This window comes from Glandiceps talaboti, chromosome 5 (genome assembly GCF_964340395.1).
Source record: "Glandiceps talaboti chromosome 5, keGlaTala1.1, whole genome shotgun sequence".
Taxonomy (NCBI): domain Eukaryota; kingdom Metazoa; phylum Hemichordata; class Enteropneusta; family Spengelidae; genus Glandiceps; species Glandiceps talaboti.
In genome coordinates, this window is record NC_135553.1 from 12,324,341 (window position 1) to 12,341,831 (window position 17,491).

The 17,491-nt window shown below is 35.1% G+C and overlaps 1 protein-coding gene across 2 annotated transcripts in view; it reads right to left on the minus strand.

The window, feature by feature from the left end:
* Positions 1–14,750: 14,750 nt before the first annotated feature.
* The window catches only part of LOC144435157 (uncharacterized), a 34,544-nt gene continuing 31,803 nt past the window's right edge, over positions 14,751–17,491 (minus strand). For both annotated transcript variants that reach the window (XM_078123723.1, XM_078123724.1), the window contains 3 exons: positions 17,157–17,343; positions 16,149–16,249; positions 14,751–15,624 (listed from right to left, as the gene is read on the minus strand). In XM_078123723.1, the coding sequence (XP_077979849.1) occupies positions 15,612–15,624; positions 16,149–16,249; positions 17,157–17,343 (301 nt within the window). In that variant the 3' untranslated portion in view covers positions 14,751–15,611. The remainder of the gene's footprint in view (positions 15,625–16,148; positions 16,250–17,156; positions 17,344–17,491) is intronic.

Here is a 17,491-nt window from a genome sequence, read left to right on the forward strand (position 1 = left end):
TGAAAATGTCACGAAGGGGGTGACGTTCTACTTGTATGCCGCAAACAGGCCACTGGCCGCCATCTGAGTTTACGACGTTGTTATATGTAGAGCAATTTCTACATTCTATAGCTGGTAATAATTATTCATTAATCGAAATAATGCATAGCCCAGAGTCATACAATGAGTTACCATGGCAACATGAAATGTAATATCCGGTAGGAACACTCACAAAACATGACTGTAATCTTTTTTTTTTCAAAATCGAACTTAAAACGTAGCATCGTATGATATTTTAAAATAACCAATTAATTTGTGTGTATCAAGTCATATTGTAATAACCATATTATGAAATGAGGTTTCATATAAAACCATTTGTGTATAAATTGTTAGCCCTACAACTATAATCTATGGCAATTACTTTAGGTCTCCATAGAGACATGTATTCCCTACTTACTCTTAATTAGAAATAGTGAATAGGTGGCAATCAAAACATTATGGTGATATTCCATGAAAGTATAATATAGCTATAGTACGTTATTGAACTATTGTTAACATAGTCGAAGAAATTGTTCCCTTTACAGTTTGATGTAATTTGAGTATGTTAATAGATATTACCTTGCCCCGTTCAATTTATGGCACAACCGTCAATGGATAGTTTGATTGCCATGTATTACCATGTACAATAAAGGCTGACTAAGTACTTCTTGAAAATAAAACGTTTTTTTTTTTCTTAAACGATGGTGTCGTTAACACTTAAGGCCACCATATGGAAGGCCATTGTACATTTGTACTCGCATATATCGTTAATATTACTTGTATGGGTCGCTCCCATTCATTACATACCACATTAAATCGGATGGTGCGTGTCTCTCTCTTGAAAGACATATTGCCTCTTAAATCAATAGTTAGACTTTTACAGTACATTTGTGTTATGTTTGTAGAGAGTGCAATACGGTGTTGCATGCTTCATGTTTAACAATAACTGACCTAAATGATGGCCTGAATGACTGACTGACTGACTGACTGACTGACTGACTGAATGAGTGAGTGAGTGAGTGAGTGAGTGAGTGAGTGAGTGAGTGAGTGAGTGAGTGGGTGGGTGGGTGGGTGGGTGGGTGAGTGAGTGAGTGAGTGAGTGAGTGAGTGAGCGAACGAACGAACGAACGAACGAACGAATGAATGAATGAATGAATGAATGAATGAATGAATTGGCGACTGTAACTGTTTGGTCAGTGAACCGCCCCACGGCCATTATCTTTTACATGAACTTGACCTGAAGCTTCGAAGAGGGTTAAAAATATAGAGAGAATTTGAAATGTTTTGATGCTCTTAGATTTTGATTCCATGGGTGATTAGAACGAAAATAGACCTGAGAGCCCAGTAGTGAGATTTTAGCATAGGGCGTTGTCGTTAGCTATAGGGAAGACATATTATATCAATCCCAAATCTCAGCTAACAATTGCAGCAATACAAACAGATAGAGTGCCAGTCTCAATAACTATGAAAGACAGTCACGTTTTTGGTTCAAATAGTAAAGAAAATATGTGGAAGGAGAACAGCACAGCAATTTGACAATTTGAAACACCGAATGTAGTTTTGTTCTTAAATTATTCTGTTTAACGTCGTTTATTTAAAAACTGTTTTGTTAGCTATAATGATTTATTCGTAATTATATCGTACACCCTAAACAGCTTTGAATCACATGTGGGTATATTATCATGATGATAATACCCTTGCAATTCCTCGAGTTGACGTTCTTATTGTTTTTGTTTTATGATATTTCGAAATCACTGGTAAATAACTTTTTAAAAAAAGTTCCATGACTAAACATTCGATTATTGTGGTGATTTTAGGGCAACACATTCCAAAAACAGGGAGCGTTTCAAAGGTGAACGCACTCATTTGAAAAGGACGATTTAATGCACTTTGGAAGAATGGCCGTGTTTCTGATTTGAAAAAAGGAAACCTCAATAAGCGAACCTTGTTGCAACGACTCTATCATTTATGTCACAATAACAAAGCTACTTTGATATGACGTAAGACTGACTCGTGAAAAAACGTTTCTCTTTTATCATTAGAATTTCAAATGACACTAAAAGGCGTGAGACTTCCTGCACATGTGGATACATATTGTTGCCGTGGTAAAGTATGTGATGCAATACAATGAACACTCAATAGCTTTATCATCTTTTCAAAAGAGTATATATGACATTTCATGTGAATAACAGTAATTGTAAGGATACACTCAGTCAGAGTGGCCATATGGTAGCTGGGTGAATGTTCGTTTTTATTGAATCTACGTACTTGCCAATAAATGTACATGTGCAATAAAACTATAAGACCCCATGAACGATTTAAAATGTAGCATACATGTACTATGTACTTGATATCGATCAAACTCGTCATAGGCATTATTGGGTAATGTTGTATAAAGTCTACAATTTAGAATAAATACATGCCAAAAATACAGAAAATTTATTTGAATGTCAAATAATGCTTTTATTTTTTATCAGGTCTGTAGACATTTTGGCTGACGCCACACTCCCAAAGGACGGACTAGCATGCATAACATTGCTACAAATAATGTTTTAGCTAGCAACAATACTTTATTCAGGAAATCACTGTATATACAGTGGCCATGTAAGTGATTGCTATGTTCATCTATTGCGTGACAGCTCGTGTGGTCGCCCTGGTAGGATACTGACGGCTATTAACACTCATGTAATTTTTGAAGAGTAATGTAACTTACTCTTGACTGGGATGTGCAACAATGAGAATAACAAATACCACTAATTTGTAAAAGCTATTTTAGGTGAAGTCGGACGGACCAAAATAACACTAAAAGAGCTGCATTAAATCGAGGCAGGGCTACATTTTGTATATAAGGCAGTTATCAATTAATAACTAAGTCTACTGTTTGTAAAATTAAAAATTAAAAGTAGAACTATCCATTGAAGCATGGAATACTATTGAACTTGAAGATATTTCCTAAAATTCCACAAAGATATGGAATTGAAGATTCACTGACATTATTTTGAAAAGCAACAATACCAGTGTCTTATGTTCAGATAAATATCTACACATAATTTCCTACAGACTGATAAAATAACCACTTATAATTATATATATACTGGTGCCCACACACTTTTCAATAATCAGCCATGACCGCAGATATCAATACTACACGTTCGTTATGGATACCACGAGTTCGTTCAATAAGTGGTGCCAGGATGTACGGCCACGCCCTAGTAAACACGACCAGTATGATTCATTGAACCATTGTTAGTATATCGACGACGGGGATGGCAGGATTAAATCACTTGTTCGATTGAAATCAAGGCCATTGCGTGCATCATGTTGCGAGGTTTTGTGAATGAAAATATTTTTGTCTGGTTTGTGTTATTTTACATATTAACTATTCAGCCGCGAAATAACATTTCCATTAAATTCTTTTGGTAAACTAGACTATATAAATCCGCACATCGAATAGAATATTTCCATTAGCATTGTACAGTTTTAACGGTTTCGGGTGTAATTTGATTCGTAAAGACCTGTTTATTTTGCAAACTATTACACGTATTTCTACTTTGAGGACGGATACAACATGAAATAAATATTATCACCTGCAGCATGCCGTCAATTACATACAGAACGGAATTTATGTAAAAACAGTCGTAAACTTTGCAGTATTAAACCCTTCTATTTTCTTTAGTTTCATCATTTGTAGAACATTTCAGCCAATAAACCTTTATACAAGACAGGACAGACATTTCAACACATCGCACAGTATCATGAGTTTATGGTTTACAACTATAAAATGTTACAGTGTGAATTATTCATCAACCATGTATATTGAATATTGCCAGAACGCTATAATACGGCGATTTGATATTACATTGATTTTTATATTTCATCTTTTAACAGTTTCATTTCAAAACAGTAGCTAGTACGATAAATATTGAAAATATCACTTGATAAAATACATTAATTCATACATCATATATGAGACTGAAAGTGAAAACTTGTAGTGTAATATGATGTTTAAATATATGTCTCTTTATTTACTGATGGTGTTAACGTTTGCAAAGTATTGCATGAATTAAATCCATTTTTGGTAAACATAGCTGAACTAATACATTAGTGTTAGAAAGAAAACATGTTCCAAATATGTCCCCATATGTTAACCTATGCAGGCCACGCAACTGTGCTGTTCCCATGTACATGTATATGTACGTTATATATACAAAATGTATATCATATCATTTTACAGTTTGACACTATCTGACCCTACATGTCTGATGCATATGTGTTACCGTTGTCATTGTGTTTTGGCAGAAGATAATTATAGCAAATGGTATGCAAATGAATGGGTTAAAAATAAATGTAATACATTATGATATGTTTGAAAGAAAATAATTTACAAGTGCCAATGATGATATGATAGTTTCCCAATTACTTGTTGATACATAATTAGTAATAGATTTTATGTACGTTCATGTATGATACAGTATTTATTAAAAGGAATATACTTAAAAACGTTGTAATACCAAATAAATATATTCAATATAATACATTATATATACATGTACGTATATGAGAGAGCGCAGAGAGAGAGAGAGAGAGAGAGAGAGAGAGAGAGAGAGAGAGAGAGAGAGAGAGAGAGAGAGAGAGAGAGAGGGGGGGACAGACAGACACAGAGAGAGCGTACATGCTTAATGCACCATTAAATATACAATTTTAAAGTCTCAGTGATTCGTTAGATTCACTTTTCTTACAATAACACCTATATGTTCGCCCCATGTATTTAAAACTACTGCGGGGATGTGTTGAGAATAAGATCACACAGATCAATATATTGCATTCTATTTATAGCTACCAGTATATCATGGTTTTATCTTTCATGTGAAAAAAAAATTAATTTCGAGCGTTGTCAGAGTTCAAAACGAATTGAAGTCTTCAATCTATAGGGAATTCTATCTAATAATCTGAGTTGATGAATTTGCCTGAGATAACATTTGAAAATAATCATCTATGACTAACTCATCTAATCTCCAATCATTATGTTTTCATTCAATATAAGCGGTTCAGTTTGTTTCGGTTTATTTGGTCAGGTCACTGTTCGCCATAATGTGTAAAAAATGGCTCCAAATAGAAATACCCGTATGTTTACCGTGGCTAGACTATTCATATCAAAAACCAAACGTCATATTTTGGGATGGGGTGGGTAGTATAGTCAATGAATGATTAGTTCGATAATAATTTATCACTTCGTTTGCATTATGGCCTAAGAAACAAATTGTATGGTTGCGATTACGCTCAATATAGAATAAGTGGGCTAGGTAGATTTTTTATTTCTTTTTTTTTCTTTTTTTTCATGTGTGAATGTCTAGTTCAGGTAGCTATGTTTTCCGATGTTTTCCATATGGTCTCTATGTTATTCGTTTCTTCCCATCAGATGTATAGGCATTACAGATTGGAGGAACAGTTTTATATTGTCTTTTTAAGTTGATATCAGTTTCCGCATCCACTATTTCTGGCGAGACTTCACAATTTTCGCGATTTTATTATTTTCTTCTCGAATGCGTAAAAAAAAGTTTAGGGTCAGCAGTGAAAAACTAAGTGGGGTCGGGTAACAGTTTTTTACGGCCTTACTAGTATTGGTTTAATGTTAGAAGAATTTTGTTAATTTATAGTAATCATATTAATATAAAAAGTTAACTTAATTATGAAACTATACCGATAATCATTATAACATAGTGGAGCTATAATTCATTAATTGTATCCTTTGATGAAATTAACAACGTTACGTCATCCATTTTAAAATGCTTGTACTAATATGATGTGATTATTATGTTGATTAGTTAATGGGTTTATAAGTAGACTAGTCTAACAATAACACTGAAGAGTGACATAGCTATAGTATGGAATACCAAGTTTTCTTGATAGTTTACCTATCTTCCAAATGGATAATTTGTTCTACCTATTTCTAATTACTCCCAATTCAGGTTTCAATCTATTGACAATGTGTTTAAGAAAGGTGAGAAACAGAGTCAAGCCCAAATCACTGAAAATATCACATTCATGACTTTGTGTTAATTTGACATTTAAAAAGATATCACACAGTCATAGGCAATTATCATGCAATTGCAGAAATCGGACACAGAATGAAAAGTTATGTTATAAAGATGGTTACAGGTAATATATCTGCTTTATCTTTCATTATACAGTCATGTGTACAAGTACAAAAAGAATTAGCAACACAACAGCAAAATTATCGCATGAGTTTTTCAAGCTTTCGTAAACATCGTCTTTGAAGTATGATAACTGAATACAAATTAATGCTTAGTAAGAGTTTCTACAAGAATACTACTCATAGGAATGCTATTTAATATTTGTGGAAAACTCATTTACCCAATAGAATTGCTGAACAGTTGGCAATCCATTTTGTTTGTGTTTCTCTCTATCTAGATATTCTGTAGACACAACATACTGTTCAGAAAATGTCAGTATCAACTTGACAAAATTGACAAATAACTTTTGTAATAAAGCTCCAAAATTTCAATGCAATTTTGCAGAATGTAAAAGTCTACGTTCTAAAGAGTCGACCACCTGTCAAAAAAAACAAAACAATCTGCAGTGGCATTATATTCAATCTTCCAGTGATACAATAGCTTATTACAAGGATCTCAACGATGATGAACAGTTTCATCTCTCGCTGGTGATGTACGTATTGCACGCTTAGAGGAGAAGAGTATATCCAATATCAAATCTTACTGGAGAGTGTTTTATGTCATCAGCTGTCGTCAAAATACTACTTATGTCTCTGTTACAGTGTATCTGTAGTATTCCAATTATGTGTTGTTCAGAAATAATTCTCCTTTTCATACCCACGTACAATATTTATGCCTTGATTACTCTTTGTGAGCAAATTCATTTACATTTACTCTTAGACTGCTATTTTATCATATACTTGTATAGTTGTATGAAGTCGTTTGATGTTTTTGTGTTATGGTGCTAATATGGTCCTTGTCGAATCGAAATGTCGCCATCAAGGTAAATATTCCCTCGTCAACTTCAGAAGTAAACCTCCGTAAGGAATAGTTTAATCTTACCAATTTTTTACGTAATATATACACAAACAATTAAGTGTATATATCGACCTTGACAATCTCAATTTTATCAGTCGTCTGATGATCGGTGAGGAAGCTTGAAACTCTGAGTAATAACGACTTATTGCATCCTTATTCTTTTTGAATTAAGTCTATAATGCTCTGCTACTAATATTGCATCGAACACTAGACTGTTCTCTCCAGCGAGACACATATACTTATACTTATATATATATATATATATATATATATATATATATATATATATATATATATATATATATATATATATATATATATATATATATATATATATATATATATATAAGTTTGTGTGTATACACATATATGATATGTACACACACATGTCATGGAGAATGTATGATTCACCACAGTTCTTGTCAAACGAACAAGGTATACAATGTATTCATTTACGACCTGTCTTGTTTAAATCATGTCTTGTTATTCACCAGGCACTGATAAATTCACTTGTGTTAAGTTAGGCCAGAATCAAAGTAAGCACGAAGCAATACATTTGACAATCATTACATGGTCTATAGAATGACTCACTCTTGTGTAACGTCGAAGTGCTTCCTATTTTACCGAAGACGGTCTGGCTGCCGACTAATATAGTAAATCAACATACATGTACAATTATATTAGACGTTGTGCAAGAATGAACATTAGAATTGACTGGGTTGCAATGTAAATCTTGGCTGTATAGTGTCACAAGCACTAATACTTGTAAGCTGAATTCGGATGATTGGATTGGACACGTTACTTTGTAAACATACAACACAGAATTTATTAATCCTCAAAACTGCTATAGTAGTATAGTGGTCTTACACTAATCTGACTATGTGTAACATATGGCGATAGTAAAAGGGTATTTTGGCTGGGAAATTCGAGTCACAACCATGTGTTGTTTTCGTTTTTCGTTTGCCATATTTCAGAGGCATAATATTGGAATAGTACATTATTCTTTCTTTTTTACTAGATTATAATATATATGGATTGTTATACGATATCAGTGACGTCATTTGACGTAGTACAGTCTGTATTAAAATATTGTATTTTTATACCAACTTGTAGTTTTTTTGCGTACACACAAATACCCCTCTGGTAGAAAGAGGATCAAACAGAGACCCCAAATTTGCGTCAAAATCAGTCATGGTACAAAATACATACTCAAATAAGAGGCTTAATCGGGGTTCACGGAATTTCAACCGATAGCGGTGGCTGAATATGCACGAATTGAAGTATACGGAAGCTGTAGGTGTTTCCAAATATTTTGGTACCTTGATATAATGTAATTGTTGTAACCCCTTTTAAGCAAAAATAAAACAAATTGTTTCCGATGACGATAATACAATGGGTAGGTTAAAATTTTATTTTAATTTGTTTTTCCATTTTTCTTGTGTTTTGTTTTGAGAAATTGCTTCAACTTCAAGACAAGATACTCGTTGGCCACAATACTTCATCAGTAATAGTTTGATGAGTTGAGGTGTAAAAGAATGAAGACAATGATATGTGAAGTAGAAGAACACAATATGAAGACTGCACTGTTTAAATTCAACTTACAAATGAACAGTTAAAGACCTGGTTTCCTAGAATGGGATTTGAAACAGATTGACCCACACACAGACAAGTTTCTTACTTGTCTGTGATTGACCAGAGATGTTTTGCCAAGAAATTCTACACCGGAACGAAAGTGAAATTCTGACCATTTTACGTTTTTGAATGAAATTAAATATTCAGGGTCAGCGGCTTAAAACTAGGGTAGGTCAGGATATCGGAAACATCCATTTTTTATTAAGTCCAATCATTACGGATGCCATTATTTTTTTCTAATAATTATGAGACTTGGGGACAAAATTTACAGTATTGAACTTTTTATTGTGTTTACATTGTTCTATTTACATTTGTACTAGTAGTGATATTAACAGAATTTCGAACTTGGTGCATTTAGATGAGTATAATTGAAAGCATGGCCATATTACTATCAGCAATATGTTTTTACTGTCAAGAACAGTCATAAGTAGATCGCGTCTATACGTTAAAGTATATGCTTATGAAAACTAAAGTGAGCTTATCGGTTTGCTAGACAGTTGACATTAAGTGATCGGCTTGACCTTGTTGTATATTTAAAACACTAGCCCTTTGCAGATAAAACCTATCGGTACTTTTATCCACGTCAAGGATAGGATCTCTGATGTGTGTCAGTGCCAAGCAAAATTTAAAAACCCTACAAAATCAACACCTATTATACAGTAACATATATTCTCACGTCAATGGCTTTTACTACGTTTTCACGGCAGGTAAACAAACAAGATAATGGCTGCCAGACGCGGCTTCAAGGGAAGCGTATTAAATATTCATGAAGCAATTCATTGTAACGAAATATGCTTCACAAAATTGACATCGATTAAGAAGCAAAAATACTGTGAAAAACTGAACATATATCGATGATAAAAAAGCCATGTGTTACAGTTGGCGCTGTTACAATCTGCCGGTAAATGTTGACTTTCCAGTGTTTGCTTCCAAGTTTTTTATTTACCTACGATCAAATTACGATGTATAGGTATTGGTGCTCCTTTTTGTAGCAGCACACGGCCTTTAATAGATTCGATATATTTTTCTGCTTTCCTTTCATATCTTATATTATTTATATTAAATCATCACCCCTAAGTCATTTAGTAAATGTCCAAAGTAAAAATTAACAACCCGTTCAAGACATGATCCTAATATGACGGACTAATTGATTCCGAATATCAAAATATATTGAATAACGGATTTTTAGCTGTGGCAGCATGTTGCATCTAATAATTTATATTGTAATCCTATTTTAATTAAAGTGTTTCAAATTAGAATCATGAAACAGCTGGTATAGTTTGACTTGATAAACTAGAAAGCCATAAAACAAAGGAATTGGCTTTAACTCTCACTGCATTGTGGAATTGATATATTACACCCGGGGGCAAGGGTCAACGTGTACACGTAGGGCATGTTAAACGTTGTACAGTAACAGGTTGTGTGAATGACCTAATACGACGTTGGAAAGTGTTTTGATGATGTTGAATTGAGACCTTAACATTCCGTTTACACGTTTTATGTGACCTATATTGTCTCCATCACAATACCGTCAATTCTAATATCCATCCCATTACTCACATCAACACATATCGATGAATTACTACTAGTATACATTCATTATTTCGAAAACTCTGCTGATTTCATGAGTTGACACGACTTTTAACCCTTGGCGATCTCCCACTTCAGAATGTATTCTCGACTCGCGATATTATGACATCACTATATATTGCGACAGTTGCTTAAATATGACCTCGCACACAAAGTGAATTTCATTTCATGTCTATTCTCAGTGGTCTCGGTTCACTGCTACTATGTCGACTATTGTTATAACGCATAATACCTACAATGTCAATCGCACTTGACAACGCTAAATTACCACACTAATAACCACCGATGTCTCCGAGGGATCACTGTGTTTAGCTATCCGTAGCACCAAGACATAATTTTATCATAGCAAGCAATTAAGCAGTGCCCTTATCTATTATGAATAGGCGTTATCACCGCTGGGGACATTAATATTTAAAGTAGTCTATGTGTTAGATTCTTTAATTTTCTGTTCAAATTATCAAATATTTGCCCCAAGTGGATGCTTAGTAATACTGTTATATGTAATAATTTATGACAAAAATCGTACAAATAAATCAAATTATATGTGTTTTAGCGACGCATTAAAAGGTGAAGCCGTCTTGGTCACCCAAGAAAATGATGTAAGCTGTTACTTAAACATTTGCATTTCGTAATCCCAAACGTACGTATGCACTGCAACATAGTAAATGCTACCACTTGCGTGTACACCCACGATATTTGAGACATCGCCATTCCTCAGTAATTTTATTAGATAGCTATATATTACACTGTTATATGTGTGTAATGTACACAAATATTAATAGATTCAGTTGAACGCACATATGGTAAAAAAAATGTCGTGAAATGTACAAGCGGTGACGCCATGTTGTTGATCAGCTGAAACAGAATCCATCGTGCCGTGTATCTGTTGTTACATTTAAATGTCGCAAATACGACTTACCTCCGGTCGAATCCACCAATACTGATCCCACTAGTAGAACTAGAAACACACAAAGCCAACCCATGGTTGTCATCTTGAAAGTCCTTCTAATTGTAAATATTTCAGAAAAATATCTCCTCATCCGGGTTGATCTACGTAATGCAGTTACTACATGTATTCACAATTTAAATGTCCATAAACAAAACACTGTCGCTTTCAACTGCTTTTAGCAATGAACAGGTAGTGTGAAGGATCCTGCAAGCATTAAACACAATAGATGGTGCTCCCTATGTTCAACAGCGGGGCAACACTGTGGGGTTTTGTCACAAAATCTCCAAAAAAATATGAGCTATGTTAACATCCGTGTTCCGTTGTAGCTAGGCATAGTGGTGGTCCACGAAAATGTTCAACTCTCCTGGGAAAGCATCGACCAATCACCGGCGGTAGCTACGCATTCACTTCAAATTTGCTTTGTACGACTGGGTTGTTCTATTGTTAACTGCCACAAAGCGATACTCAATTTGCATATCAATACGCTTTCACTTTTTTCATGCAAATGGCCAGCGTTGGTACAAACGGTGCGTTGTCCGTTGTGATTCGAATAATTCTTTTTAATGAATAGAGAGAAAAAGAAAGGAAAAATGGTATTAATTAAGTTAACTTTTCCTACAATAATCAAACTGGTTACAATCATTCGGGAACAATAGCAAATGTGGTAATATAGTACCCGCAGCTTTGATACCAAACCGCGTGTTGACGTTTCTCTGTGCTTTATTTTTCCCTTTAAACGTAATAATAGCGTTGTACAATAACAACCCTTTTTGTCTTTGTAGAGTTGATTCATTCTTGTTCAGCTAATCTTGTTGGTTCTTTTAAGCTTGTTAGGTCATCCTTTCAGAGATAGAAACACCTTTGCGTAATACCAGTAGCGCCTGTAAATAAGTATTTAGACGTGTGTGTATGTATGATGTATATATACACTAGGGCGGGTCGGCATATAACATGTTATTAAATATTTATAGCATTATGAGTGTAGCTGTTACTCACAGCAATTGCTAGTAAAATGGCCGATACAGCGACCCAATGTCACCATCGAGAATTTTATATTTGTTTTAATGTGTGGAACACTGAAGCCTAGATTTAATTTCTTCCCAAACCCAAGTGCGTCGTCAGCCTAATATAACTATGTGGTAAGGAAACCGATCCCCGGCTTCCATATGGTTGCTCAACAGTCGCGAGATCTCGTACTGTTAGATCGATTATCATGACTCACGATATTCCAGGGTGGAGGGGTACTGGAGAAGGGTGGGGTAGAAAATTTAAAAAAAAAACTATGGTAAGTAAAAATCGTTGAATCGAATATTGAAAGGATTGGATAGATATTCTCGACCGAGAGAGTATCCCTGTTCCCCTGCGTTAGAAATATGCGAATTCTGATCCCTGGATTCTGAAAAGGCCTTTAAAATCAAACTGTGATGCATTTGTGACGAAATAGTGCATATAAAATCGGCTGGAAACCATAACAATTGAAGTATATGCATTCAAAAGATTCAAGAAACATCTTTTGAATTGAAGCCTCCCTATACTGGACAAACGCAGGTGTATTCACGGAGAGGATAATATAAGTCAGAAATACACTGCCATATAGGTGTGCAATATGTTACAATCATTAAAACTAGGCGTGAACCGTCATCACCAGTGCTAATTGGTCCTAAAAACTAAAAGTAAACGCTCTCAAACACTGTCTAGTTTAATTGGAAACACAAAGTTACTCGATGACTCAACTGAGAATTGTAACACTTTGTAATGCAGTTCAAGCCTGTGGGGGCGCCCGTCACCCCGGGAGATGATACTCACAAACTGTATCCGTGAAAGTGTTTCGTTCCGCATTAGTAGGTAATCTGCCTAGTAGACGAAGTCAATTCGACAACGGAAATATCAAGTTGTTTTTTCAGATGCAAGGCAAGTTTCAATATAATGTGTTAAATTTGTTTAACTTGTTATTTAAATTTCATGACATAGCAAACAAATAGCAGATTTTGTTTCACATAAACTTACGTACGTGCCACAAGTCTAGAACACAGAATTATATAGTGCCATAAAATAATGATCTAACATATAGAAATGTGGGCAATGTTTTAAATGTATAGAGTGTAAAATATGTCGTATCGCTCCGCCCTCATCGGCTCCAGATTGGCCGATGCGTGAGGGCGCCCCGTCATGGTATACATTGCAGACTATGTCGTCTCAGACCACCAAAAATGATCTGAGATCGATCCAGTCAATGGAGCCATAAGGATTTGAAAAGATTATTCTTTTGTTCATGCCCCAGGACTAACCCTTTCAACAGTTCTGCCAAATCCAACTTTTTATATAGTTCTACCATCAGGCATAGTATTGTATTCATTTCGGCTAGGCGAAATATTTATTTAAAATACATTTGGGAATTGGAGAATTACTCCTGAATTTCTCGAGTTTTGGACCTGTACTGTAGTAGACATATTGCCTATACCATATTAAAGTCCTGAATTGTCAATGGTCCATTGCATTATCAATGGTTCAAATGTTTAAATTTCAATTTTTTATTTTTAAACAATGCTGAAGGAAAGATATATAACAAGAAAAGCGAAGTCCTCCAGCAAAGAGACATTTGTAAAGAAAGGAAGAAAGAATGAAGGTGAAAACCAACCGTATCTGTGTATGTCAACATCATTAATATATGTTACTTGGACGCTTGAAGAGTGACTCAGCTTGGCCTGCAACAGGTAGCTATTAACTACTAAGTCACCTAACGGAGCGGTCAGTTTCTTTGGCGGCGGGGGGGGGGGGGGGCGTTCACTCTGTTTTTGAAAGTGGCAGTAGGGGTGATACTGTTTTGAAAATTATGGAGGGGGGGGGTCATTGTGTTTGGATTATGACGGAAGAACTGTGGTATTTGTTATTGTCCATGTTTCTTACATAAATGGTAGGACCCCCCCCCCCAATGAGAGGTGCACAAATTCCCATCTAAAGCTTTTTCTCCTACAGTTCACTGTTACTGATACTATTAAACTCCTTTTTGAATATATTTACCCTGTGTAGTCAATAATTATATGATAGTGCATCCCGGGATCTTATAAAGTATTTGCGAGACAGTCATGCAGTCCACGCTGAGTCACGATAAAAAATATCTGTCATGTGAATATGATATATGGGGGGGGGGGGGGAGACGACATAATGTTTTAGAGTTAAGTGATAGGGGGTCAGGCTGTTTTCGGTTTTACAGATAGGGGGTCAGTGACTTTTCGTTGGCCGCTGGAAAAATCCACCGACCCCCTCACCCCCCCCCCCGCCAGAGAAACTGATCGGTCCCTTTATTGAATTAACGACTCGTATGAATGGGTTATTAATCAGAACACAATATACATAATGAACTAATTTGGGAAATTTTCAGATAGAAGGTAAACTTTTTGTGCCGTTGATTTTGTTGTTATCATATGCAAAACACAACCGTGCTCAATCACCAGAGAAAAAGTTTAACTACGAAAATGTGTCTTTGAACAAGTTTTATTGCCCACAAGTATACCCTCATAAATAATTAATATAATCAGCCCTCCACCAAATAACAAATACAATTAATATTGTTTAAACAAATTTTTTAAATGACAGAAAATATAGGTATAAATATGATAACATACCATAAACACACAATAAAAAGCCCTTAAATATCAATTGAGTAGATTGCAATGAGATAAATGAATTTCCAATTTTTCCGAACTAAATGATATAATACCATAAACTTGCAAACTTTAAAATTAAAATAAAAACCGACCAACTTGCAACACTTTATTGCTCCAGTTGTTGTTCTGCTTAGTTTTACTGTCTGTACACAGTGGGGGTGTAATTGACAAGGAGTTTTGTCTATATATCCATGTTCTTGAGTAGACTTGTTCAGTGTAGAAAATAACTTCCTGTCTCAACAACAACAGAAAGTTACCCAACATAAACAAGACCCCAAAATCAATTTCATTCCCACTGTGTTCAGACAATAAAACTGCTACTATCCATCTACTAAAACAACAACCGTAGCAATAATGTGTTGCCAGTTGGTAGGTTAAAGATTGTAAATAAGACATTTTAATGCTCAATACAGATTAGATGTCTGTGACACAAATCAAAGTAACCCAAATTCATATCTGAACCCAACAAATTGAAAATTAAATAATGTAATCAACCCCTGTAATTTTAATGAATATTAATATACCTTCACCATAAAATTTCTTTCTCTAAGCCTGGTCCAGTGAAGTATATATATTATACTTTTAAAATTAACAATTGAAAATGGATAGTGACGTCATAATATTAGTATGTGACGTAACACAGTGATGTCTTTATGTTGCAGTATTCGACGTTGTCCATTGGGTAGCGTGTATCCTGTCCAGTTAGCCTTGACAGCTGAAAGGGAAATAAACAGAAACAACTTGAGTGTGACATCACACAACTACATATCCAACTTGAGTATGACACTATTTATGAGTTAATAGCTCTGTTGTAGAATCACACATTGTCGTGTTAAAAGGGAGATTAACACAGAACCACGTGGACAATGACTTGAATCTTCTAAAACTACACCTCAGGATTGTATGTGACTTTTAAGAAATTGTCATAGGTGCGACGTCTTATGACAAACAGTTATTATGGTAGTATTATTAAGTACTTGAACGATCATTAGTCACATAAATCCTCGTAATATGAGTAACAACATAATCAACAAACATGTACCACGATATCGTATGGATATGTATTATTCAATGTCGTTGAAACTAGATATACATATACATAGCCACTTTTATTAGATAGGTTTCACAATAAGTGGCCACCTTCATATCAACGTATACATTGTCTAAATCGAATCAGTCATATATCCTAAACTAAACTGTAAGTTTAAGTTGTTGATGTTATTATTTCAATTAACGTACTTGTTGGATTTCTGCAGAGGACCATGGGTGATGAAAGTACTGGTAGAGTCACCGTCATCGGACAGGTCAGAGATTTCTCTTCGTTTACGTTTCTGACAGCCCTGTAAATAAATCAGACAGGTCAGATATTGCTCTACGCTTACATATAAATTCTTCACAGCCCTGTAAATTTATGAAGCATGTTAGTGATTGATCTACGTTTACGACTATACAACCTTGCACATTAATCAGAAACGTTTCGCTATGTGTTCGTTCTGTTGGACAATTCAACAGGAATAATACGTACGGGATTGTAGCGAAACTGCACTCCGGTATAGTCAATAAAAAAGCTCGTTGTAGTATTTAAATTAGTTATTCTAGTACACTACAATTGCGATGTATGCCCCATTTGTTCATTTGTGAATGATCTTCATCGGATCAAATATACAGTTGTTATGAGTTTTTCATCATAAGTTCTACACTCAGTAAGTATCGGATTTCGGCAGGGAGCCACTTGTCACAGATAGATTGTATAATTTTGTTAATCGAATTCACCTGGACACCCTGTATTCTGGAGGCCATAGATATGTCGACTGATGCATTCTACCATGTTGTCTGTATATGATATTACAGAACCGCGTGTTTTGTTTTGGGTGACAAAGTTGTCTCTGTCGAATTCCGATATATCTATGCTGCCATGACAGTGAACATCTATTAAGCTGCTCTAGCCTCAGGTGCAGTCAACGACGCTGTTCTTGCAAAAAGCTGTTCTTACGTATTTTTTTCAGTGGGCGGGTAAATTTATAGAGGGAGGAGAGCAAACAAGGAAGAATTTCGGCGGGGAAGTCTTAGTTAGTCATGAATTTGATACAGAGGGGGGGGGGGCATGATGATGTATGTAAGGTAACACTCATTGTGTAGAACGAAAAGAATTGTTGGTATAGTGGAAAACACAAATGTTTTCCTTGTGGCGAGTGAGTAAATCATACACAATATTGGGTGGACAGTGGGTTGTCTCTGTATGCATACCTGAGCACAGCGAGTTCCAGCTTCGTTTTTCTTGCATACATGAACTTTACAGTGTATGTACAGATTGATCTCCTCTCCATCCTCAACATCATCACGGTTTACTACATCATAGGCATCCCAGCAGAAATGGAGTGTAAGATCATCATTGGTTCCATACGGAATCAATGTATTATCGTTATTCGGACACCTGTCGATAGATCAGAAATTTTCCTGTTCATTCTTAGTTCGTTATACCAGATTATACTCCATACTTCATGCTGTTCTTATACTGATAGATTAGATGTATGTGTAATATTGTCATGATAAACCCCCAAGCAACACCAATTTAGCCGTTG